Source organism: Maniola hyperantus, chromosome 6 (genome assembly GCF_902806685.2).
Source record: "Maniola hyperantus chromosome 6, iAphHyp1.2, whole genome shotgun sequence".
NCBI lineage: Eukaryota > Metazoa > Arthropoda > Insecta > Lepidoptera > Nymphalidae > Maniola > Maniola hyperantus.
In genome coordinates this window covers 11144346-11169938 of record NC_048541.1, presented here as the reverse complement: position 1 = coordinate 11169938, position 25593 = coordinate 11144346, and the positions used below count along the sequence as shown (strand labels likewise).

At 36.8% G+C, this 25593-nt stretch overlaps 3 protein-coding genes across 7 annotated transcripts; 1 reads left to right on the top strand and 2 right to left on the bottom strand.

Moving 5' to 3' along the window:
• Positions 1–85: 85 nt before the first annotated feature.
• Positions 86–17485, bottom strand: wgn (Tumor necrosis factor receptor superfamily member wengen). The gene is made up of 4 exons (XM_034969256.2): positions 17118–17485; positions 15884–16337; positions 11009–11131; positions 86–264 (listed from the first exon to the last, which is right to left on the bottom strand). The coding sequence occupies exons 1-4, from the start codon at positions 17133–17135 to the stop codon at positions 212–214; spliced, it is 648 nt and encodes a 215-aa protein (XP_034825147.1). The 5' UTR covers positions 17136–17485; the 3' UTR covers positions 86–211.
• Positions 17486–18302: 817 nt separating this feature from the next.
• On the top strand, positions 18303–21003 carry stas (Transmembrane protein stas). 4 transcript variants are annotated; one of them, XM_069499061.1, is made up of 6 exons: positions 18314–18426; positions 18508–18659; positions 19042–19174; positions 19775–19903; positions 19987–20324; positions 20722–21003. In XM_069499061.1, exons 2-6 carry the CDS (start codon positions 18518–18520, stop codon positions 20889–20891), a joined length of 912 nt encoding a protein of 303 aa, XP_069355162.1. In that variant the 5' UTR covers positions 18314–18426; positions 18508–18517; the 3' UTR covers positions 20892–21003. The 4 variants fall into 4 exon arrangements, with proteins under 4 accessions (XP_034825142.1, XP_034825143.1, XP_069355162.1 ...); XM_069499062.1 differs by having other exon boundaries at positions 18319–18426; positions 18508–18560; XM_034969251.2 differs by having other exon boundaries at positions 18303–18659.
• LOC117982823 (uncharacterized) lies at positions 20721–25586 on the bottom strand. 2 transcript variants are annotated; one of them, XM_034969250.2, is made up of 6 exons: positions 25496–25586; positions 23832–24175; positions 23039–23187; positions 22115–22278; positions 21337–21596; positions 20721–21134 (listed from the first exon to the last, which is right to left on the bottom strand). In XM_034969250.2, exons 2-6 carry the CDS (start codon positions 24172–24174, stop codon positions 21046–21048), a joined length of 1005 nt encoding a protein of 334 aa, XP_034825141.1. In that variant the 5' UTR covers position 24175; positions 25496–25586; the 3' UTR covers positions 20721–21045. The 2 variants fall into 2 exon arrangements, with proteins under 2 accessions (XP_034825141.1, XP_034825140.1); XM_034969249.2 differs by lacking the exon at positions 25496–25586 and adding an exon at positions 25329–25338.
• Positions 25587–25593: the final 7 nt, after the last annotated feature.

Below are 25593 nucleotides of genomic sequence, written 5' to 3'. Positions count from 1 at the left end.
AATTACTATTAAGTAGGTAGGTACCTATCTACCTAGTTACTCTTTAAAAAGCAAAGCATGGATGGTTATAAATGAAACTACCCAGTCTTGATTTAATATATATTTTAATTGGAAAAATAATCCAAAGTCCTTCCTAGATGATGTGCGAGGTTCCTCATTATAAATTGTACTTGCGTCGTTCTAAGGTGGTTGGTTAGTCAATAATAATTTATCATGATTCATGAGTTGTGTACACGTTGCCTAATCCCTTCCCAGCAGCTGGACCTGTAACAATGAAATAAGCATTATTATACTACTTATTTAAAATAACTAACTGGTCAAATTATACCAATGAACTCTGTGCTGGTCAGGTGCGCGTTAGAACGCGCAACTAGCCTATCCTATACGGTAGGGTAATTGCTGAAAATAACGGTCATCCTAAAAGTCGTATTATCTACTCATGTGGTTGTATCCCAAAAACTATCTAAGAATCCTCATAATGATTTTATATTCCACGCGGTACCAACTACCGAAGGGTTAATATACTAAGATTTTTTTTGCTGTAGGTAGATTTCCATCTTAACTTCTTTCATAGGTACCTCTTTGTAGCTGTAACAGGTTCTACACAACTGAGTATGCAAAATTTCGATCATTTTGACGACCTCCCCTGGTGCAGTGGTGAGCGCTGTGGTATTAATGGGAGTGAAGATGAAGACCTTAAGAAGATAGCGGGAAGTGGGTGGATGAGGAAGGCGGAGGATCGTGTGTGGTGGCGTGCTCTTGGGAAGGCCTATGTCCAGCAGTGGACGCAAACAGGCTGATTGATTGAGTGGAAATTTCGAATTTCATAATTTCTAAGGTTTCGCTGTTCTGGCCTGGTGGGAGGAGTCGACCCTGGCTAGTTATCAGCCTACCGGCAAAGCTATGCCGCCAAGCGACTTAGCGTTCCGGTGCGATGCCGATGTAGAAACCAAAAGGGTTTAATAAAAACTGCCATACACTTTCCCAGGTTAGCCCGCTTCCATCTTAGACTGCATCATCATTTACCACCCGGGGAGATTGCAGTCAAGGGCTAACTAGTAGGTAACTTGTATCCGAATGAAATAAATCGTAGGTATGTAGTTATAGGTATCAACGTCAAGTGTATGAACTACAATATCGGAATGAACAGGAAGGCGTTTGAACTTGAGGCAACTACGGCCTACCTAATTTGTTTACCTGCTTACTCAATAGGCACTGCCGGAACGTGAGATGCAACTGATCTTGCATAACTTGCCAACCGCAATAAAAAGAAGTCCTTTCAAATCGAGCTTATGCTAATTGTGGTTTGTTGCGACCGTATTTGAATTTACGGCATGCTCGCGCGCGCGTGGAATGCTAAACGGCTCGCAGCTGCCGTGCTATTCGCATTTCACGCCGTTGGCGACTGGCGTTGATTATGATGATGGCTATGGTTCGGCTCCACTATCGGGATTCGGCAAATGATTCGTGATCTCGCGAATTGTGTGATCGCGAGAGACTCGCCGGTGGCAATCGTATCGTTTCGCACATTCACGCTAGCCTATGATGGCTTAGCGCGGTTTTTAAAATTCCACAAGAAATTTTGTTTTTCCGGGATATCTAAATATATAAAAGGAAAAGGTGACTGACTGACTGACTGACTAACTGATCTCAGCTCAAACTACTGGACGGATCGGGCTGAAATTTGGCATGCAGATAGCTATTATGACGTAGAGATCCGCTAGGAAAGGATTTTTGAAAATTCGGGACGTTCCCTCCCAGTCTATAATATTATGTGGGTTTGTTTCTCACTGCAGAGAGTCATTATCCCTTTCCATTTATCATCTAATGGTAGGAGTTTTCTTGCGATAATAATGCATGAGGTCAAATGTTTTTGGCATGAGGTACCTTACCTATCTAATCCTAATATTATTTTTAGAAGTTTCTCTCATAAAACAGATGACTGATGTAGAAATTCGCACATAGGTTTCTTCCTACAGCAAAAAGAGATTACAGGAATTAATTTATTTGAAGTTCTATTTATATCGGTGCGTTAGTTTATAAAACGGCTGTGTTTATAAACAGCCGCGATATTGGCAAGAGTATGGGAACGTGCGAGAACCGCCTATTTCAGGCGTGTTTCCAGGAAGTTGCCTATCTAAACTCCAGTCTCACTGTTTTAATTTGATTTAACCTTCAAACGCTCGCTAAGCTTGTACCGTCTGGTGTGCGAGACGAACCATTTTAAATCTTAGAAGTAGGTAGGTACTTATCTGTTTTAACTTTTAACTAAGAATAACACCGCCGTTACGCTGGCAATACACGATCAAGTTTACCGTTAAGTTTGCAACGGACTTGAAGCGGCGTCCAGTAAACTTGACGGTGTATGGCTATCAGTTGATCGTGTATGCGACCTAGCGTCAGTCAGCCAGTCAATTTCTCCTTTTACATACCATACACACATTGAAATCGGTACGTAACTTGCCAGCGAGACAGGAGTGGAGAAGGCAGGTAGAGAGGCGCGAGGGCTGCAATGGATTGACGTGATTTTTTGCAAGACATAAGACTACTTTTATCCCGAAATCAAAGAGTGCCCACGGGATTTTTAAAAACCTAAATCTACGCGGACGAAGTCGCCGGTATCACCTAGTGTAGAGTAAAATAATAGTAGGTACCTACCTACCTAATCACTGAATTTTAAACAAGTTAGTAGGTATATATGTAGGTGTATACATAAATACATGTGAATATATACCATCAATTACTTAAGTACTTACTTACCATAAGCTGTGATAGCCTAGTGGTTAGGACGTCCGCCTTCTAATCGGAGATCAGGGGTTCGATCCCGGGCACGCACCTCTAACTTTTCGGAGTTATGTGCGTTTTAAGTAATTAAATGCTTAAAGTATGCTTTAACGGTGAAGGAACACATCTTAAGGAAACATGCATGCCTGAGAGTTCTCCATAATGTAAGGTGTGTGAAGTCTACCAATTCGCACATGGCCAGCGTGGTAGACTATGGCTAAACCCTTCTCACTCTGAGAGGAGACCCGTGCTCTGTAGTGAGCCGGCGATGGGTTGATCATGATGACTTACTTACCTAGCGGCTAGCACCCTTTTATTTTATTTTCGGAGGTTTTGTCGGACTCTTACCGACTAAAACCCCACGATGTTCCACGCATTGCCTGCGGTGGCTGAGCTACGGGGCCAAACACGTTCGCGCAACCCAGGCGGCGCGGGCGGCGTCTGCTAAGGACCCACCTCAGGGGACCAATAAAATCCCTACACACCGTCTGAGGCGCACCAGGAACACGAAGGTGCGCCTCCCGATTCGAGGACTGGTTTCTTTCCGGTCGATAGACTACTGACCTAGCACCCTGACCCAACTTGTAGACGGTATTACAGTCCATAGCTATACGAGTACGGACATACAATGAATGAGCGATTTGCAACGATTGGCGGGTTTATGGGCGAGCTGCACATATAAACATAATAAATCATTTGCCGTTCAGTCTGAGTGCGACGAGATATTTAAAGCACGATAAGGGCCGTACTCAAGTCTCAACGTCTGCCATTTCTCTTGTTTTGATTGACTCTCAAGGCCCATTCATCACGTCTTCATACCTACTGGCTACTAGAGACTTTATTACTATTTTATACTTAAGAGGGCTCTCTCCATCAATCGCTCCAAACAAACATAGTTTAGTCTCATTTGAATTTAAACAAATTAAAATCAATGAAATTTTGTAGATACGTTCTAAAAACTAGGTAATATCTATGTCTGTGATTTTCCAGATGTTTCCAAGTTAAACGGTATCAAGAATTTAAATAGGTGTACCGTACAGATCTTTAAACCCATATAGGTAGCTTTAAAACTACGTAGTTATTTTTACGGAAATCTGGCAAATCACGACTGGTATAAGTATCAGTTTCTAGAACGTGCTACAAGATTGATTTCAATAATTACTTAGGTAAGTAGTCTGACTGTACCGTTGGTTCATAAATAAGATTTTACTGATACGAAATCAACAAAAAACCAACACACCTAATAATTTATCTATGTATTTAGTTATTCTATCTTAAGTACATGCAGAGCCGAATGCCCATGGCTTCCATGCTGCACTATCTACTTATGATGATTTTCAGCTTTATCATTTCAGGAATCTTCAATAAGCAGATTTCTTTTTGAAAAAGCATACTGCGCGTTGTAAAAGCTTTCCTTTATAACACGGGTAACAAATAACTATTTGAATGCGTTTCTTTTACTAGTCGTGCTTTAAACACCGACCCACAGATGAGTGCGATACATTGGTACGTGTCTAGTGAACTAATGAGTTGATATTTTTATGCACACTATACTCGTAAGCCGTAGTTTTGTTATACTTAGTATAGTTGCATCCAGTGGTGTTGTCGTAGACCTCCGTGAACACCACTCCATTCCACACACACATTCCATTTCCCATTTCACATTTCATTTGTGACAGTCCATTTTATTGCTCTATGATGCATTTTACTACAGCATATCCGTTGATTGTTTTCAAAATAATATCGAAATCTTCTTCATTTATTTCGGTGAAATGAGATAAATTAGGATCAATCAATTGTACCTACCTATATAAATAATTATATAAAGATGATTGATCCTAATCATTCGACGTTGAATCTAAATAGGTACTCTACACTTCTTGCGTGTGATAAGTGATAACTAGGCTTTTACTCGGGAACACTGTTTAAAAAGTATCGGTAGGAGAAATCTAAAACCCCGGTATGTGATATCTCCATTTCAACATATACCTACCGATCATTCATCTTTTCTGTGATGATTCTTCACCAAAGAGAAAAAAAATAGCTTGCAAATAAACTTCTTTATTAGGAAAACTATTTAGGTAAATGGAAATTTTAAATGCGTTCGTTAAAATAATAAGCATTGAAATACTTAATTTTACATTTGCCGACGACTCGCCAACCAACGTTTTGCATGTTAAGAAGATGTCCATATCGCACTCGTGTGTCGACTTCCGTGGCCCGGAAAGGAAAGGAAATTCACATAATAGTAGGTAGGTACAGGTAGATACGCGTTAAGAGATTCTAAACACGGCCCATATTGGTCAGGCTCAGAATACAGAACTGTATTCTGAGTGGTCACTAGTCAGGTTTGGTTTCTCATGAGACATATGGTACCTACCTGTGATTATTTTGTCTTTCATATGAAAAATCACTACTAAACTACAAAAATGTGTTTTATTGTTGGTAGGTACTTAATACTTAGGTATGTCCTTCAGTAACGCTGCAACGGAATAATGAATCGACATCATCCTGACTTTTACATGGACCATGCACGTAGTTAAAGAGTGACATAGGCTACTCTTTGTCTCTCTGTTCTTTTAACAGTTACAGTTCCTATTATAACGAAAATCATATTCTTTCAAACAAATCATAGCAAAAAATGCAATACTATAAATTACGAATATTCCTGCGCAACAGTATAAGTAGCCGGTGCCTACAAACAGCTATCGTAAAGTGGAAGCTTATGCATGGTTCTGTACGTACGTCAGTTTCTGGCGTTTATGATAGATCGTCAATAAACAGTTTAGATTGGTTGAAGTCTATTATTGACGGCACAAACATCTTGAATGGAAGCTTTTGGACCATTTCCTGGCGAGAGAAATGGGGCCGCTCGTGACGCACGGTTTTACCTCTACATCCGTTCATATTTATAAGCTGAAGAATTTTTTACGCATCCTACTAATTAAAGCTGCCGGGAACTCTATTACTTTCTATTTTTATTAACCTATTTCCATAATAATACATGCTGTCAAGACATCTCAACAATACAGCAGCGTTTAACAAATATCTTTAGACTCTACTTCAAACAGAGTATTTCTGACTCTGCAATTTTTTTGTTTACTTTGTTAGTCTTTTTGCATTCGTTTGCGAGCGACACTTAACTTTGCAGTTGTTCGCAGTTGTTGCTTTTTGTTATTTTTTTGTTTACTGATTGATGAATAGTTCTAGCTTCTTTGTAACCAAGCAGACTTTTTATGTACAAATGGATTTTAAATAAAACAAAATGATGTAGTTATGATATTTTAAGTAGGTAGGGACTCTCCACAAATGAATTATGTATTATTATAGGTATCCTCATACTACCGGTAGCTTTCACACAACCTACCAATAATTATTATATGGATAGTTGTAAGTATAAGGATATTTTTACCTAACAAATAGGTACCAGCTAGCTGAGCCTTGCTGTTTGTTAAAAATAAGTGTCTGAATTCTCCCAAGAGTTAGCAATAGCCATAAGCTCGGATTAGTCGATATAAGTCAGTCAAACTCTCCTTAAATCTTTGATAAATCCTGATGTTCACAAAATCTACATAATATTCATCTTCGGTTGCAGTACCTACCTACCTAATTTTTTTTTTTGCTGGCGGCTTTTTTTGCTTCGGTTTCGAATGGGTGCACACTTTGATGATAGTAACAGCCTAGCTAAGCAAAATGTAAATAGGTACTTCGTTTTGAATCATCGATGTACCAAACGATGTTTTGAATAAATTAATCTATATAGGTACCTTAGTATTTAAGACTAAACTCTTGATGCGTTGCTCGCTCTAAATTGCGAGAAAATATAGGTACTAGAATTTACGATTTTTTTTGTACATAGGTAGGTACCTACTAGGTACATAATTTTAGTATCACTAGTCACTACCCCTATTATAAATGCGAAAGTGTGTTGGTTTGTTGGTTTGTCCTTCAATCACGTCGCAACGGAGCAACGGATCGACGTGAGTTTTGCATGGGTACCTACAGTTTGAGATCTAGAAAGTGACATAGACTACTTTTTATCACGGAAAATCAAAGAGTTCCCACAAGATTTTTAAAAACCTAAATCCACGCGTACGAAGTCGCGGGCATCAGCTAGTTTTACCTACATAATTTTTATACTTTAGTTCGCTGGTTAGCGACGTTTGTTATACTGTTCGAAATATCAGACAAATAAACAGATGGGTAGGTATACAAGACGTAGGCTAGATTTTAGATTAGATACTATGTATGTACTTATTTTTTTCTATGTCAGGCATGAGGCAAACCATATCCCTTGGAGAGAATAAGAGAAGTAACGACTAACGAGTAAATGCCATAACTACCACCTAAACAGCAAAAACTATCAAATAAAAAGTTGAAGCTATAAAATTCCAATGAATATAAGAATTTAATAGCAGGGTAGCTCCTACGAGTGTATAATCGTCGGGTACAACCAATGATATTTATTTTAATGATACTAGTAAATCAATCTATGGGCACAACACAAGTGATGTCTACAAGTAGTCACGATTTAACGTGACATGACTGAAGTTGTTTTATTTACTATTCTTCATACACACTTGTTCTTTGTAAACATTAGGCAATTGTTGTTATTATAACCACGTTACACAGCCTGAGTGTTGACATTTTCACAGAATGTGTAATTTGCCGCTATAGCAACAAATAATAAAAATATCAAAATGTCCGCCATGAAAATTAAAAAAAATTATTAAGAAAGTGTTATTTCTTGTTCGATGGTACAATTTTTTTATAGAGCTCCCAACGCTATCAACTTTTTTAGGTACCTACAGAAACTTATGGCCTAAGGCCAGCGCGATGCTAGATCTTCCTTATTTTATAAAAGCTGAAAGTTTATCTGCATTTTGTCCCCAACACTGGGAGGAACGTTATCTCCCAAAGCGACCATAATCCAAACAAACGTTCCTCCTAGTATTGGGGACAATACGCAGATAAACTTTCAGCTTTTATAAAATAAGGATGGTCTGGCACGCGCTGGCTCTCTCTCAACCTCAAGCGTGCTCAAGCCGTCATTTAAAGTGCAGGGTTATTGAACCCAATAAATCCCCGATCACTGTTTGTTTATCATTAATTATTATTGTCAAAAATCGAAGCAGGAAGTGAGAGGCTTCCCGGCCGCGGCGGCGCGGAGTGAAACCCTCTCGGGCCGGAAGCGGTGCGGTGCGCTGCGCCCGGCAGACAAGCTTGCATTACAAATGACGACTAAATGAACGCACGTGCGTCGCTTCTCGAGGCAACACTTGCGTTTAATCGATGGACGATGGTGTGTGTTATTCAGAGCCGGGCCTATATTATAGATAAATTAGGCGTCAGCCTAAAACCCATTTTCACCAAGCATAACCCCCGTTATTGGATTTGTAAGATACCTAGCGGTGATAATTATTTCGCAAACTTAAAACTAAAGCTACGAGGGTTCCAAACGCGCTTGAGTCTGAGAAGATTAATACTATAGACATTTAAAACTATATGTACCTACATACTTTATTTGACTTATTCTGAAAAATACTATAGGTACCTAATCAGCCGAAAAAATGTTAGCAACCCTACCTAATACCTGCTAATACTTAGTAGAAAGGGGCCGCCACCTTCAGCAACGAGGAATACGACACGACATAGTGAAAGCTCAATGTTATCTAAAGATTTAAAAGAAGAACACAATTTTTTATTGAAACCATACCTTAACAAAATAAACACAAGTAGAGTCAGCAGAAAAAATTACGTAGATATTCTCTATTAAATATAATAATAAAAATTAGCTAGGTACTGAATTAAATTTTGTAAGGTTTTTTTATTAAGGAGGTAAGTAGGTGTCAATTTATATTTGAAAACTTAACAAGCTTTATTTCAAGTGAGTGTTTTGTTTCGTGGTTAAGTGAAGTGACCCATTAGATATCGTTAAAACTCAATTACTTTATTACATATGCTTAACGAATTGAATTGCTAGATGATGTACGTCTCGTGGTTAGTTCTAATAAATTGGAATATTATGATCCTTACAACCGAGGAGGATTTCAACTGCCTTATGTGGTATTTGATACCATAGATATTTTACTTTAGTGCTAACTAGTTTTGAGAAGTGTGAGGTGCGACTACGAGACTTACAACATTTGCAACACATGGGAGCAAATATATTTTTTGTTTTTGTTAACAAACGCATATCAATCGAAATCGTTCAGCAACGTTGACCCAAGCCGGTAACTGGATGTGTTACCGACTTTGGAGGTCTGAATTTGGCTTTTTCGTTTTCTCTATGTTCTCCGTGCCTCGGAGAGCACGTTAAGCCGTTGATCCCGTTTATCAGTACACCCAAGAGTCAAACACTCGATCTCTTGGTCGAGTTGTATGCGGAAGGATCTGGGAACCCACCACATATTATTATCCCAAGAGAACTCCTGCCATTATAAAATTAATGGAAAAGGATCACGATCCTCAGCAAAGAGAGAAGAAGCGACGAAGAATACGACTATAAATAAAGATATTTTTTGTGAAACAGTTAAAGTAGCCCCCATGTAGAAAAAAATTCTGCAGACTGCAGTCAATGTGACCCCAGGTTAAAAGTAAACCGAACTGAACGTGAGCGCCCACGTGTCCTTATTTTAGACGTTTAACTGGATTCAATTACTGGCATGCCGCCAGTAATCCTTGCCTTTAACCTGTGCGCAATCCCGCCAGCCCGCGTGTCAGCCGCCAGCTAACGAGTTACGAGCTCGGTACGATATGCTGTAAACTTTTTTAAGGCTTTATACACACAGAACGTGCGAAGGAAACTAGTACGACGTCTCAAGTCTCAACGTACAATACGTCATATACATGAGTACTACTTGTACCTACTACCTAATACAAGGAACTGTACAAAACATGTCACACTGTTAAGCGCAAATGCAACAGCTCGGCTTCTACGTTTCTCAGGCTAAGATCTATAGACTATACTAATATTAGTACTTTGATAACTTCGACTTTGTTCAGACATTTCCTGAAAAATATTCCAGTGATTCCAACTCATGACCTACCTTTATTGTAAGTTGGAACGTTTTTAAGAAACGTCCATTTTTAAAACGAGACAGGTTTTGTCGTTTTAACTTATAGTAAAGTTCACGAAAGGAAAAGTCAACGCTCTATTGATCTCAGCCGTGAACTTGGAGGTAGGTACAGTTCCTTACTAGGTACCTAGTACATACTTACTTATTACAGTTTACAAATTCCTTCAGCTGGGACACTTTTCCATCGCGCGTTATGTGTGTCAAAACCTTTAGAATTCCTTTTTGGGAATTTATTTTCTTCCTCCGTGTATGAACAACGTCATGAATTTACGCGTCTGCTTATTTTTAGAATTAAAAACTAACTTTGTTAAGGCCATTGTTGCGGGCAGCGATGAATATTTATAGTCAGCTTTGAACTTTATGTTAACATCCATTTCAGAGAGATCAGGTATTTGGAAATAAGCTGGATCTCCAAGTTCATTAAACATTAATACCTAAATGATACTAGAGATAATATAGGTAGGTAATATACAAAAGGTTTTAAGAGGCGTTTTGACTATAAATTCTGTTATTCGTCTCCAAATGTATTAATATTATAAATGCGAAGGTGTTTCTGTTTGCTTACCTATTAGGTACCTACGAGCAATCCTAACGAAAGGCATGGAAATATGTAGTTTCAACATGGTTTGAACCCTGGACTAGGCGAATTGTGTAAATAATGCGTTGTGTAATGTTGCGAGTTGCTAACAAGCTAATTTTAAAATCAGTACCCTTATTATAAATGCGAAAGTGTGTTTGTGTGTTGGTTTGTTGGTTTGTCCTTCAATCACGTCGCAACGCGGTCATAATTATTTTATTTTGAAACTACCTACCTACATTTGTTCATAATAGTATGTATAGTATGTATGTAAGTATAAGACTACAGAGGAATGTGCAGTGCTCAGACAAGCCGCCAAGCGCTTACGAGCACCAAGAAACCAATATTGTAAGTATTTTTTCTGTTTGTGTGGAAAAAAAAAAAAAAAACCGGTGCAACGGATTGACGTGATTTTTTGCATGGGTATAGATAAAGACCTGGAGAGTCACATTTTATCCCGGAAAATCAAAGAGTTCCCACGGGATTTTTAAAAAACCTAATTCCACGTGGACGAAGTCGCGGGCATCAGCTAGTAAATAATAAATTAGATAAAATGTTTATCCCTTACCTAACAAAGCATCTTTGCCCACGTGTATGTTGCAGTAGATGTGATGCTCGGTGGGTACCGGCTCGGCCGGCGTTTCTGCTCCCGCTTCCATCAGTTTCAGCTTCGCTGATAAATCTTGTACATCTGCGATAAACCAATAAAATCCTGTCAAGCCTGGAACACAAAACTGCGCAACAGAAGCTACACCGATAAACCTACTACATGAACAGCAAGCAACAAGCAAGTCAGCAGCTGTCTTCATTTTGTTAACAAGATAAAGTTGAAAACTCAAAACTACTAGTCATTTGGTTATTTTTGCCTGGAAAGTTTTCTGGGTGTTTTGAAAATTGGTGATTTTATTATTTAGCTTATTGAATTCCACATAATACATATTATTATGTTTGCCAAATTGATATTCTGAAAAATGTTCTGGAGGATTTCTATTATGTAGCTACCTATTTGGTGTATATGTTCACGCATTGGTAGGTACCAATGCGTGAACAGAAGGAACGCAGTTAAGAGTTAGACACCGTGCTGATAAAAACGGTGTCAAGTGAAAGTGTATCGCGTGCAATAAGAATGCATTAAATATTTTTATAGCCTCTTTAACGTGAGTGATTATACCAGCCTGCACATCAACTTATCCAATTTATTCATCGCCTCGTAAGAATAACGCAATTATTTTCCCCTTGCTTATTTTGGCAATTAATAAGTAGGTACGGTCAGCAAAAAACAATTATTATCAACATACAATTTTTGTAAACAAAATGAAAACTCAAAACAAGAACTAATAACTCATTATTTTATTGAATGCCAACCATTTAAACAAACGCTGAAAACAAATGGGGCATTGAGGCTGCATAATGCTACGTACTGTACTCTGGTTATGGTAAGCAACGCAAACAAAAAACACCGTTAGCTATTGTTCCGAAGCCGGCCACGCAGGTCGAAATTAGTACCGCACATGTTCAAACAAACTCGTATTGTTTACGCGGAGTTGCGCCTGCGTTGCTGGGCGTCTCTACTCTCTACGACCGCGCCGAAGCTAAGCTAGATTTACGATGCGATCAGCGATGTGAAAGAACACTCGAACAGCGAACTTTGTGTGGGCTAGTCTATACGGAGCCGTATTGATTCATGGCGCCTTCAGTGGGCGGCTGGGACAAACACAATAATTTTATTCAACAATCCACTTGCACGTATTTTATTGTAAAAAGCTTGTTTTTGGAAACAAGATGTAACCGATTTACTTGCCGCAAAAATATTTTTTACAGCATAAATTATATCCTACTATATAGATCAGTTTTGCTAGAGATATTGTTTCGTGTCAGATCAATTATTGCACTATTTACAATAGGGTATTTTACGCTTTTTTGAAAAGTGTCTTAATTTGATCCTAAAGTTTTGAGCCTCAATAGCTCAACCGGTAAAGGAGTGGACTGAAAACCGAAAGGTCGACGGTTCAAACCCCGCCCGTTGCACTATTGTCGTACCTACTCCTAGCACAAGCCTGACGCTTAGTTGGAGAGGAAAGGGGAATATTAGTCATTTAACATGGCTAATATTCTTAAAAAAAAGTGATAATAAACTATCAAAAGTTTTGCATTTCAAATCTTGCAGCGAAAACACTACCCACCATCTTTTTTTAGGTTCATGAGCTGTAAGGATTGGTAAGCAACGGTGTTTTCTTAGTGAAATACATAACAATTTCAATTCATGTGATGTCACAGTTGGAATTAACATGGCGGCTAATTTTATAAACTGAAACTAACATTTGTAATTGCTTATTAGTTTACTAATACTATCTTGTTTATACATTTTTAGATTTTTATCGCTTGGTGTAAAATACCGTATTCTGTGTCTTTAGGACAGCAATCGAATTTTGCGCCTCCTCCCCAAAATTTTATTTATGTGATCTCCCATAATATGTTTGTAATTTAGGAGGCGCTTTTTGCACGCTTGAAGCTTTTCCCACAGGAATCTCTACACTTGGTGTTGCCGTTGATTCCAATTTCCATAACCTAGTTGCTGACCCTTTTGCTCGTGTCTAGTAAACCGAGACATGAAATGAGGCCGTTTCGCACAAATTTAGAGTTGGCAGATATTTGAGTAGGTATTTACCATTTACTTGTTAAAAGTCTCGGGTGTTTATTTCTTGGAGCATTAAACTCATTCTGGGTTGTCTTTTTTGATGCCGTATTTTCGAGGATAGATAAACTAACGACTTCAAAATCACAATTTATCTTAATTGATACAACCGTAAACCACGCAAACATTTTTTCTATGGTAGTTAAGTATTCATCTTGTCACCTATATTATCTCAATGTAGAACGGCAAACCGCATTTACACTCAGATAAAAATGTACTTGATTACGTTTTATAAGGGATTAACAATAATTGTATACGACTAGATGTCCAACGTTGAGGTAGATGTTAATCGCTGTATCTCTTGATATTCAAAAAGCGTCGTCAGTTTCGTTAGAGTTGACTACATATTATTATGTTCAACTATATGTAGTACTAAATGTAGTAGGCAAGCCTTGTCCGCAGTTAACATGGAGGTCGCTCGTACATCAGCGTCCTGAATAAATAAACTGTTATTGAAACTAATGCTTGTGCTAATACTGTATCTACATTCTACACCTTGTTCAAGTATGTTATATTTTGTTTGTACATTACGGTTTTGAAAAATCAAAAATCTAAGAGTCCCCGCAGACCACAAACTTTTTATCGGCCGATAGTTTAGTCGGTTTCTTAATCAGTATGAAGATGTAATCGTTATAATTTGCGCACATACATACATCTTCATACCGATTAAGAAACCAACCTAACTATCGGCCGATAAAAAGTTTGTGGTCTGCGGGGACTCTAAGATAGATGGGTGGGTAATAATATAAGGTAAAATTTTACTGCCTCAAAATATGTGTACGTTGTTAGTGTACGTTATACTGTTTATACTTTATAGCTTAATAGCTGATGTCCACGACTTCACCTGCGTGGATTAAGGTTTTTAAAAATCCCGTGGGAAATCTTTGTTTTTTCGGGATAAAAAGTAGTCTATAACACTCTCTAGGTCCTTAGATTTGCCTATGCAATAGATCACGTCGATCCGTTGCTTCATTGCGACGTAATTGAAGGATGAACTAACAGACAAAAATGCTTCTTAATATTGGTAATGATGCTTGATATTGTACTTAGGTGTTGTTACATTATATTTCATCTCATTCGCTTGGAAAGAATTCCTTTCCCTTTGAAATCTGCGTGGAAAGTGGTTATTTTGCTCGCTAGCGTGCAAAGTACGAGTTGAAATTCGAACGTGACGAACTGTGTTCTAATATTTTTGTTACTTTCTGTGAAAAAATACATCACATAACGGATAGTTCAAAAACGCAGTTTGTCCTTACAGCCTTTGGGTACTATTTATATGTATAAGTTTAAGTGACCCGTTGGAACACTTTATTTTTATTAAATTAAATTAAACATAGCTAGCTACCTTCAGCTTTATTGAATAATCAATATTATAATGAAATTCGGTGAATTATGATTTTTTCTGTTCAGAATTTTAGATTTGAATTCTGATCGTACCCGAAAAAAAACTTTATTCATACCTATATAGAATCTTCTTGAATTAGAACCTCCTTCACGGTCTGACTTAAACTTCTCATTGAAACCTCCACGGTAATGGCGCCTCTTGTATCAAGCATCTAGCGTTTTTCACGCTGTAGTGAGATACAGTGCGGCAAGGCTCTCTTGGCACTTTAATGATATTGACAGGGGGGTGCTGTTGGAGAACAAAGGCTTAGAATATTCAAACGAGAACAAAGGGGACACAACGAGAACAAGGGGGGGATGGCATCGTTAGTTCCGATTTTCGCCACGCGCCAAGATAGCCTTGTCGCACTGTAAAAAGTTGTGTGTTTTGCACGGCTACAAATTTATTTGCACTCGAGCCTTTGAATTCCTCGCTACGCTCAGGATTATATTTTTGAACCAAACGCTTCGCTCGTGATTCAATCTTAAAATCCTTCACTGGCTCGGAATTCAATACAAACTCTCGCGACAAAATAACAACTTTGTAACCTGGCATATCAAATAACTACATATTGCGATTTTACACTGATTCTGAACTATTTTAGTCTACATAAAGCGTCGTCGATCATTTTTACTTACAAACATAACGCTTACCATATTTTCCGTGAAAATTTGTATACTTTCAATAAATATCTATCACCCTTGAATGTATAAAAATCTTATTCATCATAAATATTCAATTTATGAAAACAAATTTGAGCGTATCTAAAAAATATATATGAGGCTCTTTCCAAATAATATGATCTCCGAAGACGACGTTTTTACCTACTTTCTTTGATATGAGCTAAAGTTTTCTTTTATGAGTATTTTTCATAAATCTAGTTGTAAAGTGTATTTAACGACAGCAGCAATAGGTATGTTGATATGATTTATCTTCACGTACTTACATATGCTAGATTTATCATGGACCGTAGCCAACTTTCATCGTATGTTTACCAGTGTATGTTAAAATGATGCCAGTTGAAGGAAGGTACCGAAAGTAGGTATATAATATTACAGGTAACTAGGTATGTAGGTATTTAATAAGGACTATGAAATGGAGTATTTTCTATTTTTATGATGTTATACAATAACTTCATTGTATACAACATCTTGTACTGTCTCACTCACTCATATGGGGGCTACTCACTGTATGTGCTGCCCAGCCAAGTTTCATTTGTGTGGTGCGTTGGATCGTTTCGCTTTACGATTTAGGTCATAATTCCCCATCCTAAACGTTCGTTAAGAAACTTCACTTCATAAATCCGAAAATTGCTAACTATTTAGACAACTGACAACATGCTAATTATATTATTGGTAAGTTACCTGACTTTAACGCTAATTTCAACGTCCTCCATTGCTTCGCGTGGTATAGCGTCAACGTTAGCACTACCACAAAGAACACTACACACCCACTCACAGCAACAGTCAGTGTCGAGGTCTGTACGTCCCACTCGAGTTCCTCTTTCACTTCACCACTATAGTCCGTGTACTCGTAATACTCGTAATCACTGGCTGCTTCACTGGTATCATTGTCTTTTTCTGTGTTGAAGGGCCAGATGCGAACCTCTCGGAGAGGCTGGCAGATGGTGTCGCGGTGCAGTTCGCAGGGGAACTTGACGACGAAGCGGTGCGGATCGCAGCGGGTGCAGGGCACGCAGGCGCCTCGCTGGCGGTGCCACCAAGTGTGCCCCCGCTCGCACGCGCCCTCACCCGCTGCGGGCCCGAGCGCCAGGGTAGCGATCACCAAACACAGCTTTGCTATCTCTCCTTGCATTACCTAAACAAACAGAAGGTTTTAGGCGAGTCTGATAAATATGAAACAGTATTACTTACATATCAATAAAATTGTGTCCCCAAAACCATAAAGCTAACAGCTGTTCGAAAATAAAGAGTTCGAATATCTCATTTATCCTATCTGCACTTAAATATCTTGAATATCATACTTAATATCAATTCTCTTTGCTATCTATATGATTTTTTTTAAATCAGGTAGGTGCAACAGCTATCGAAAATCGATGATATTTTATGTGGAATCCTCGAAGTAGGTACAGTAAGAAGTACCTATAAGAACATGGTAAGTATTTACCATTAAATTTAAATTCCACTACGTAAGTCTAGGTCTTGGAATTCAGTCCTACATTTGCAGATTCTAAGAATAGAGAGACTTGTTTGAGAAGAAATTCTTGTGAGTCGTGAATTTTAATGTAAAATTACAGTTAATTATACAAATCATTTAAAATAACTAGGTATAATAAGTGGATATTATATCGTTATTGTGTGTATTTGAAAGAAAATATAGATTGTATTATTAATATTAATTGTATTGCCATGTTTTTGCATACTGCACTTAACTATACCTACTACCTACCTACTTAACATATAAATTATATTATTACCTCGTTAGTTACTTATTCAAAACTTAAAACTTTATTAAAAATAAATATTTAGGTAATTAATAATAATTTTTACAACATTGGAAAGTAATATGCTGACCATACCTCAAATTGACTTAAGGGCAAGTTTCAATTAGGTATTTTATATTAAATCTTTTATTTACCTTAGTGCTTAAAACCATGTAGATCTGCTATTGCTATGGTCCCGCGGAGGTCCTCATCTCTAATTGAAACACAAATCCGACTTTCACTGGCACGTCACATATTTCCATTAAACATAGGTACGTTTGTACATAAATATTAATCCAGTTAATTTTATGAAAACGTTACCCATTAATACTTGTAAGGCATTCTGATGTTTACTCTTTATTAAAAAAGACGCAAGCGTTGTCGCGACGCTGAAAACACGATCACTTTATGATGCGTCCGTAGATTGACTCCAGTCCCGAGCGAGACACGAATCGTGATTCGTGATTACGAACGGCGAACAAGCGCGGCAGCGCGCGCGCACCCAACTGTATAGATAGAGGTAGGTACTTTAATATGTGTAGAATTGCATCTAGTGAGCGGTGAGGCGTGGGCACGCCTCACCGCAGCTCACATCGCAGACTATACCTACACAGTAACCGACAGCCATAGATATGCGATATGTATCATAAGATAGGTAATCTTATATTTTAGCCTATCCTCAATCTATATTTTACCAAAATACACTACCTACACCAGCTGTAATTTACCTACCTATACGGTTATTTTGTGGGTATTCTTGTCAGATATAGTTACCTATATGAGACAGCAAAATTTGTTAAAAAAAATCCAAATCAAAAGGTACTTAAATGTTGTGGTTATGTGGGCTGATGAGTTGAGTTTTAGTAGAGTAGTTGACTTTTATGACTTTTAGGTAACTAGGTAGGTACATTGAAAATTTCCTTAGGTGTTTTTTTTGTTTTTTGTTACTAATTATTCTTTAAGTCTTTCAAATTATGTGATTAGTGCTACTATTTAATCTTGTAATAATTTCTTTCGTATGTTTACTTTAAGTACTCGTTATGCACAAAATATTATTTTATTAATAAAAATAACGATTTTAACGAAAAGAACCTTGTTGACTGTCGTCAAAGTACTCTGTGACTGTCGTACAGTGCGACAAGGCTCTCTTGGCACTTGAATGACATTGATAGGGGGTCGCTGTTGGAGAATAAAGGCTAATTCAAACCCAAGAACAAAGGGGACACTTGACGGCAACGTTTTTTTCCGATTTTCGCCACGCGCCAAGATAGTCTTGTCGCACTGTACTGTCATTTCAATATTCTGTCTATGGTATTGTATTGTCTATTACGTGACATGAAAACATTGAAAACACCGACAAATAAAAAATTGAAAAGGTGGTGAAAAGTCATTTTCTTGCAATCATTTTAAAACTCAATATTAATTAATTTTCGGAACTTTTTATTAAAACTTACTGACTGAAAGGTCTGTTCTAAGTCTTAACATTGTAGTATTAATTGAGCGCCAGTGCCAGTTTATTACGTTTAATGTCTCTGTAATATTCAGATCGCAAAAAATGAACACAAATCGCAGAAGATCCCGTTCGCCGCTAGTTCAAGGTGGTATTCAAGATCCTTCTGTTTCATCCACGTCTAACATAAGACCAAGAAATAATAACCTCAGAACTGATTCCATTGGACTGTACTATCCCATCCCAAGTACCTACTTCAATTTTCCTTGATTACCTACCTATTTTACTATAATGTTCTTGATTTTTCCTTTGTTAAACCTTAATTTTTTGTAAAGTCATCAAATATTTGGGACTAGTTTATACAAAATAAAATGCTATAAGCATCTATGTATAAAGTTTGTATTACCTATTAATTAAATTGCACCCAAATTAATAATTCACTCGTGAAGTTGTGATACACACATCTGTGCAGTGTATGATGGGAATTACTTTAAAGTTTAATATTTGAGTAATAAGCAAAGTTGTAGTCTGTTAGTGGAACTAGACCTAACTTTGATGTACCTAAAAGTGGCTTCTCGACACTGCCAGTATTTTAAACAGAATAATTTTATTTGTAGTTTTATTTTCAGACCTTTCAGCCACTACAGATGTCTCAGAAACAGGATTATCAACTTCCAAATCTCTTATTCTTGTAGCTATAATCTTTATATCATCATTGATAGCATTGGGACTTTTATACAAACAATTTCCAAAACTGGAAGTGTAAGTTTATTGAGTCATTAATTTTTAACACATTAGCTGCAAAGCAGAATTTTACAGCTTGTTTTATTTTTTTTGAGCAGGCAATTTGTATACACCAGAGTCATGCAGCATGTGTACACCTTAGCTGTCTTTTATGAAATCATTTTGTAACTTGTACACACTGCACAGTCATCTTGGACTAGCATGGTTTGCAGTAGAGACTAGATGACTCCAGGCCCACTGCATTAGTAAAATTACCAAGTGCAGCTCCTGCAGTTACTGATGAAAGCTGGTATAGGATTTCATTGCACCCATACTGTTCCATTATGACATACATAGATGTAAAAAGTAGCCTATATCCTTCCCACAGATACAAGCTATCTCTATACTAAATTTCGTCAAAATCTGTTGAACGGATGGGTCGTGAAAAGCTAGCAGACAGACAGACAGACACACTTTCGCATTTATAAAATTAGTATGGATGGATATCAATGGATGCAATACAGAATGTACCAGTAAGGTTGCATGGTTACACATGACCTATTATGACAGAAATCTACTGCAACAAATAAAGAGGTTGACAATTATTATTGATGAGTTCTAATCACAGTCCAATTTTAGGAATGAGAAGCAGCATATAAAACTGCCCTGGGATCTAGAAGATGCTAAACAGTTAGGTCTTGTTTTAGATCGCTACAAGGACAAATATTTCTATGAAGTGTTATTGGGAGTATTTCTAGTTTATATATTGTATCCTTTTTCATTCTAGTTGGTGAGTATGTCATTTATTAGTTCGTAGATTCTCTTATAATGCTCCTTAACTATTATGCCAGTTTGCAAACATTTGCAATACCAGGATCAATATTCCTGAGTATACTGTCAGGATTTTTGTTCCCATTCTATTTAGCGTTAATTTTAGTTTGTTGTTGTTCCGCCATTGGTGCAAGTTTATGTTTCTTTTTATCAAATCTACTGGGGAAGAAATTAGTGAGGAGATTCTTCCCAGAGAGAGCTGCACAATGGTCAAAAGCTGTTACCAAACATAAAAACAACTTGCTCAATTATATAATATTTTTGAGAGTGACACCATTTTTCCCAAATTGGTTTATTAATATGTCTGCACCTGTTATTGGAGTGCCGTTAATACCATTCGCCTTGGGAACATTCATTGGTGAGTACCTACTAAGTAAACAACTACTAGATTTTACTAGCTTTTAGTTATTTTAGGTCCATGTGCAGAAAAAAATTATTTCATAGCTTACAGCTGTTATTAACAGGTTTTTAGTTTGGGTTTCTTTGGGTTTATACATTTTGTTGCAGCAATATGACTGTCTAATAGACATATGGCTCAAACCTATGCAGCTAGAGATGTCCTAAGTAGGTTTTCTCTGGAATGTAAACCTAGACCTCCACTAAGGATAGATTTTGACTTTGGATTTGAGAAAATAAAATGAAGTTAAGCAGGATCTAACTTGAAACAATTGATTACATAGTTCTTTGTGTTAATTGATAAAAAGAAGTGATTTGAGTTATAATCATGTAATATAATTTTATTGTTTTGGTTTCAGGAGTGGCACCACCATCATTCGTAGCTATTCAGGCTGGCCAAACTCTACACACATTGACATCAACCAGTGATGCCTGGTCTTGGACCTCAGTTACCGTGCTGACCCTCTTTGCTCTGATCTCACTAGTCCCTGTATTACTTAAACAGAGGCTAAGAGAGAAGTTTGAATGAATTTATTTATTTCTAGTTAATTTATTTTAGAAAAATATATTATTGGGTATTAATTGATAATAACAAAATAAAAGTAATGGTAAGTAATAAGAGTTTTGTACATTCCATGAAAGTCTTTTTAATTTATTTAGTACCTATATTATAATCTATTTCTTTAACAATATGAGCCTATATGTGCTATGAAAGTTTCATTTCCTGTTGAAGGTTGGACCACAGGTCTCCAGTACCACCAATTATACCACACTGAAAATAAAAGTTACAGAATTAATTGTTAAGTACTAATAATACTTAATTCTCTAATCACTATTTAAAAATATTACACAATACTGTGGAGAGATTGCTTGGAATTTAAATTACAGGACTTCACTAATTTTAGATTATAAACAGTACATTTAAGAACAGTAGATTTAAATACTATTTACATCAAAGGTAATGTAAAACTTACATAAATATGATTGTTTTAATTCCATCCTAAAAGATTTACACTGATGTCTACATTCTTCAGCTGGTTTTAAATCAATAATTCTTGAACCACTTAGTGCAAGAAGGAAAGAGTAATTGCACTCTGTATCAGGTATATGAAATTTGTCATGGTTGGAGTCAATTATGATAAATCTCTCTGTACTCTGACCAAATTTTGGTACAACTTTGGGCCTTGGGATAACTTGCCGTAATATTCTTGCTGCATTATAGTTATTGAATTTCCTGAAAAAAAAACATACGATAAGTACAACATCAGCAAGTGCAAGATTGCAGCTCAGGAATACAAGTTAAAAATCTGTTTTAGCCTTGGGACCAAGCTAAGTGAAAATCGCACGCGTAATTCCATGTCCGGAATTTATCTACTGAGATCACCACCTATAGACGCCTAGTAGCCGAACACCCCCGCTCGCCAAGCTTAGGCTTAGCATAAAAGTCGGCCCACGCCCGTTCGGTACCCTCATTCCGCACATTGTTTTGATTACGTGACTTAAGTCCACCAATCACAACAAAGCATTCTCCCCTGTCCCCCGCCAACATTTTACGATTTGTTTCCATGCAAAACCTTGTATATGCGTACTTTAGGAGTTGAATTCTCTGTGTTTATCTACAACGTAAAAATATTACTTGGAAGAAAACAAATTAGGGTTTTGTCATATCTCTGCAGACAAAACGCAAGAAATAACGCACGCAATTTGCTGCTAGGTGTATGACTAAGCTTATATAGCTAAAATGTATCTTACCACAAGTATAAATTTTCCTTAAATAAATCAGACTCGAAAACATCTTGTGGTGTCCAATAATATTGGTTGTTTATTAACATTTTAGGGCTTTCCTTATCAAACAAGTTCTTATGTTTAAGATATAACTTTCTCAATTTATTCAGGTCTATTTCATTTTGATCAGTCTGAAAAGAATTAATGTGTAATTTAGCATGAAACAATGGGCTATTTAATTTCCAATATTTTTTAGTAACAACAGGATATTATTGAATGTCTTAATTCTTGAGTAAATTGCTACAGCTTTAGAGTGCTCTTCATCTAAAGGCAGATGTGTTTAGGAGACTTAATCTGATTTTTTGATTGATGATGTGAAAAAAATATTATTGTGATTTAAGTATCAATAATATGAATTTGCTGAAGTGGATAGGCACCCTAGAGACAACATCCAGACTTGTATACAATCTCTAAATTAAAATAAAAAGATATCTGTAATATATTGCTATCCCTTTCACAATGCTCCCTGTGGAAAAGGATAGCACTAGACTTAGACCTGACCTTTGAGTTTAGTTTACAGATTGTACAACAGAATTAGCTACAATATCTATATCTTGCATAAATGTGGCATTACTACTACTAGCTCCACATAAAGCACCTTAGATGATAACTTAAATAAAATAGATTTTAATAACTTTGACAACATGAATCATCACTATCATCAACAGCCAATATGCATCCAATGCAGTTGGGCAAAGGCATCTTTTGCCAGCCACTTTCAAGATGTAACAGCTCCACCTAGCCTTACATTCTGTTTCCTGAGACACTCCACTTGAGAACCTCACAGATTCTCTGTCAGTCCTCCAACAAATATGACCAGCCCAGCATTGAGAGCTACTTTGCTTACTTAAGTTCTTTCACTTAAGAATCACTTGAGCAGCATACATATACCTTGTAGATAAATGGAGCAGTCTGTTGTTTGTGAACTGGCTGTGGGTAAAACACCTCTCCAACATTGTTAACAGTGCTGCACGGCCAGCAGTCCATGTCAACCACTGTGAAGTATGGGTTTTGTATCAAACATGTTTCCTGGTACAATTCTGAAATAATATGGTATTAGCGATATTAATCAATGCAACTAAATTTAAACTCAAGCCTCAATAGCTCAACGGTTGAGGAGCAGACTGAATTTCGAAAGGTCTGCAGTTCAAACCCCACCTGTTGCACTATTGTCATACCTACTCCTAGCACAAGCTTTACGCTTAATTGGAGGGGAAAGGGGAATATTAATCCTGATTAGCATGGCTAATATTCTTTAAAAAAAACTAATTACTGTTGCTTATCCTCTGTGATTTTGACTTCACCACTGGTTTGCAAAGAAGATTCTAAGAAGAGCAAGCAAGAAACTCAGAAGTTGCTCTTTTTAAATTACAATATTGTCTGATGTAACAATTTACCACATTGCTGTCACCCAACTTTGCCATTAATCATCATAATACACAGATAAGTCAGCTCAGCTTTTATAAATGTTTAACTTTTTTTGTTCTATATTCACCTGAATTCTATACTATTTACTTGAATTTTTTATTAAATATGACGTGATTTTATAAATTAGTTTCCAGAATTTGAAGATACATTTAAAAGCTACCTACTGTAGTATGGAATCCAGTGTTAAGACACTAAAATGAAACTGATTGTTGAAATTTAAGACTGCTGTTTTATACAATTTTAAATAAGCACTTACCAGTTAATGCAGGGAATAATGAAATGAATGGAATTGTAAACTTCCTCAACATCCTCAAACCAGGATATATATAATCCTGCATCTTACAGACCATACATCCATATATAGTTTTAAAGTTATAAGTTGTTAATATTAGAATACTAAGACACAAAAGCACTAGAATTAACTTCTTAAAAAACCTGTGGCGATTGTTTGAAACATTATTTGCATCGCCTTTTAAATCTTCTAAACTTTTAAAATACATTTCCTTAAACTCATCTTCTTTGATTCCTGCACTGACGCTATCCTTTTTCAGCTTGTTGATAGATTTGGAATATTCTTGTAATATTTCTTCATTAGTCATGCTGTATGTATTTTACTTTTTGAATAATTTAATTAAATTTATTGCATTAAATTTATTTGTTGTTTTTTAGTCGGCCGTACAGTAGGTACACTTGTTTACAGTCACCACTGTCACCTAGTAATCTATGACCGTCACGTTTGACATAAGTTTGACAATTATAACTGATAGGAGTCATAGATTATCTCACATCACAGACGAATAACAAATCAAACTTATAAACTTATAGGTATACAATTTAACGACTGTTGATGAGGTTCCTAACACTGGTAAATGGGGGTGCTGGTGCTCTTATTTTAGATCATATCATTTAATCGTACAGAATATACAGATTGAAAATATTACACTAAAACAAGTTAATTTGCTCAAAAGGGAAATATTAGCGCTCGGATTACTAGAGCCCCTAGATCCGTTGTTCAAATTTCAACCGTGGGAACTGGAAACTGTTCTCCGTGTACCTACTTGTACAGTACGCGGCAGAAAATAATGTACATCGGACTTTAGAATATATTTCGGCTTTGTAGAGCGTTGTCTCTGTCACTCATACCTATATGACGTTTTGTCGGTCTCAACGACCGAGACAATGCTTTACAAATCTGCTATCTCCTTCTAAAGGTCGAAGTACATTACTTTCTGCCACATACCGTAGTTTGCGTAATTTAGTTGGACAGCAAAACAGGGAATATTGGGAATATTTTTCATATTACCTAGGTACTGAATACATAATGCTTGATAAAGGTAATAAGGTACACCCCAATCTTTCAACAAACCCCAGGCTATTTCAAAGGTAGGGTAGTACCTACGTAAAATTGACGGATTTTATATTCTATATCTTTTCAATTTAGTATAAAATTAAGTTTCTAAATATTTATTTAACAAAGGTAGAATACTAGGTTCCATACTTAGTACCTACTGACGTTACGCAAGCGGCTAGTGTAATCACTATTCACTAATCAGCCTAATAGTTCACTCATTAGGCAAATACCTAATAGGTACCTCGGTAGATAGTATAACGGTAAGTACCTACGTAACAGTATATTATATTGTTACGTAGGTACTTACCTAAAGATTAAACGATCATTATCAGAAACATGTCTTTAACCATTCTATTACCTTTATGTTCCTATCGAAGTATATATACCTACCTAGTTACCTACGTAAGCATTTTGTTTCGTTTCCTGGTTTTTCTCTAATGCTCTATTAAATGTTCTAGGTAGGTACCTACCTACTTAAAATAGCCACAAAATAAAAACACGATAAGATAAGGCGAAGAGTTCGAGTCTTCCGATAACACTGTCGATGCATGTAAATAATATGTACTTACCTAATACATAGAGTCGTCAATACGACGTCATGCTCGATCGGAGACGTACTTTGATATTACTCGTCGACAGCAGTTAAATCGAGTGTTGAAAATGATTC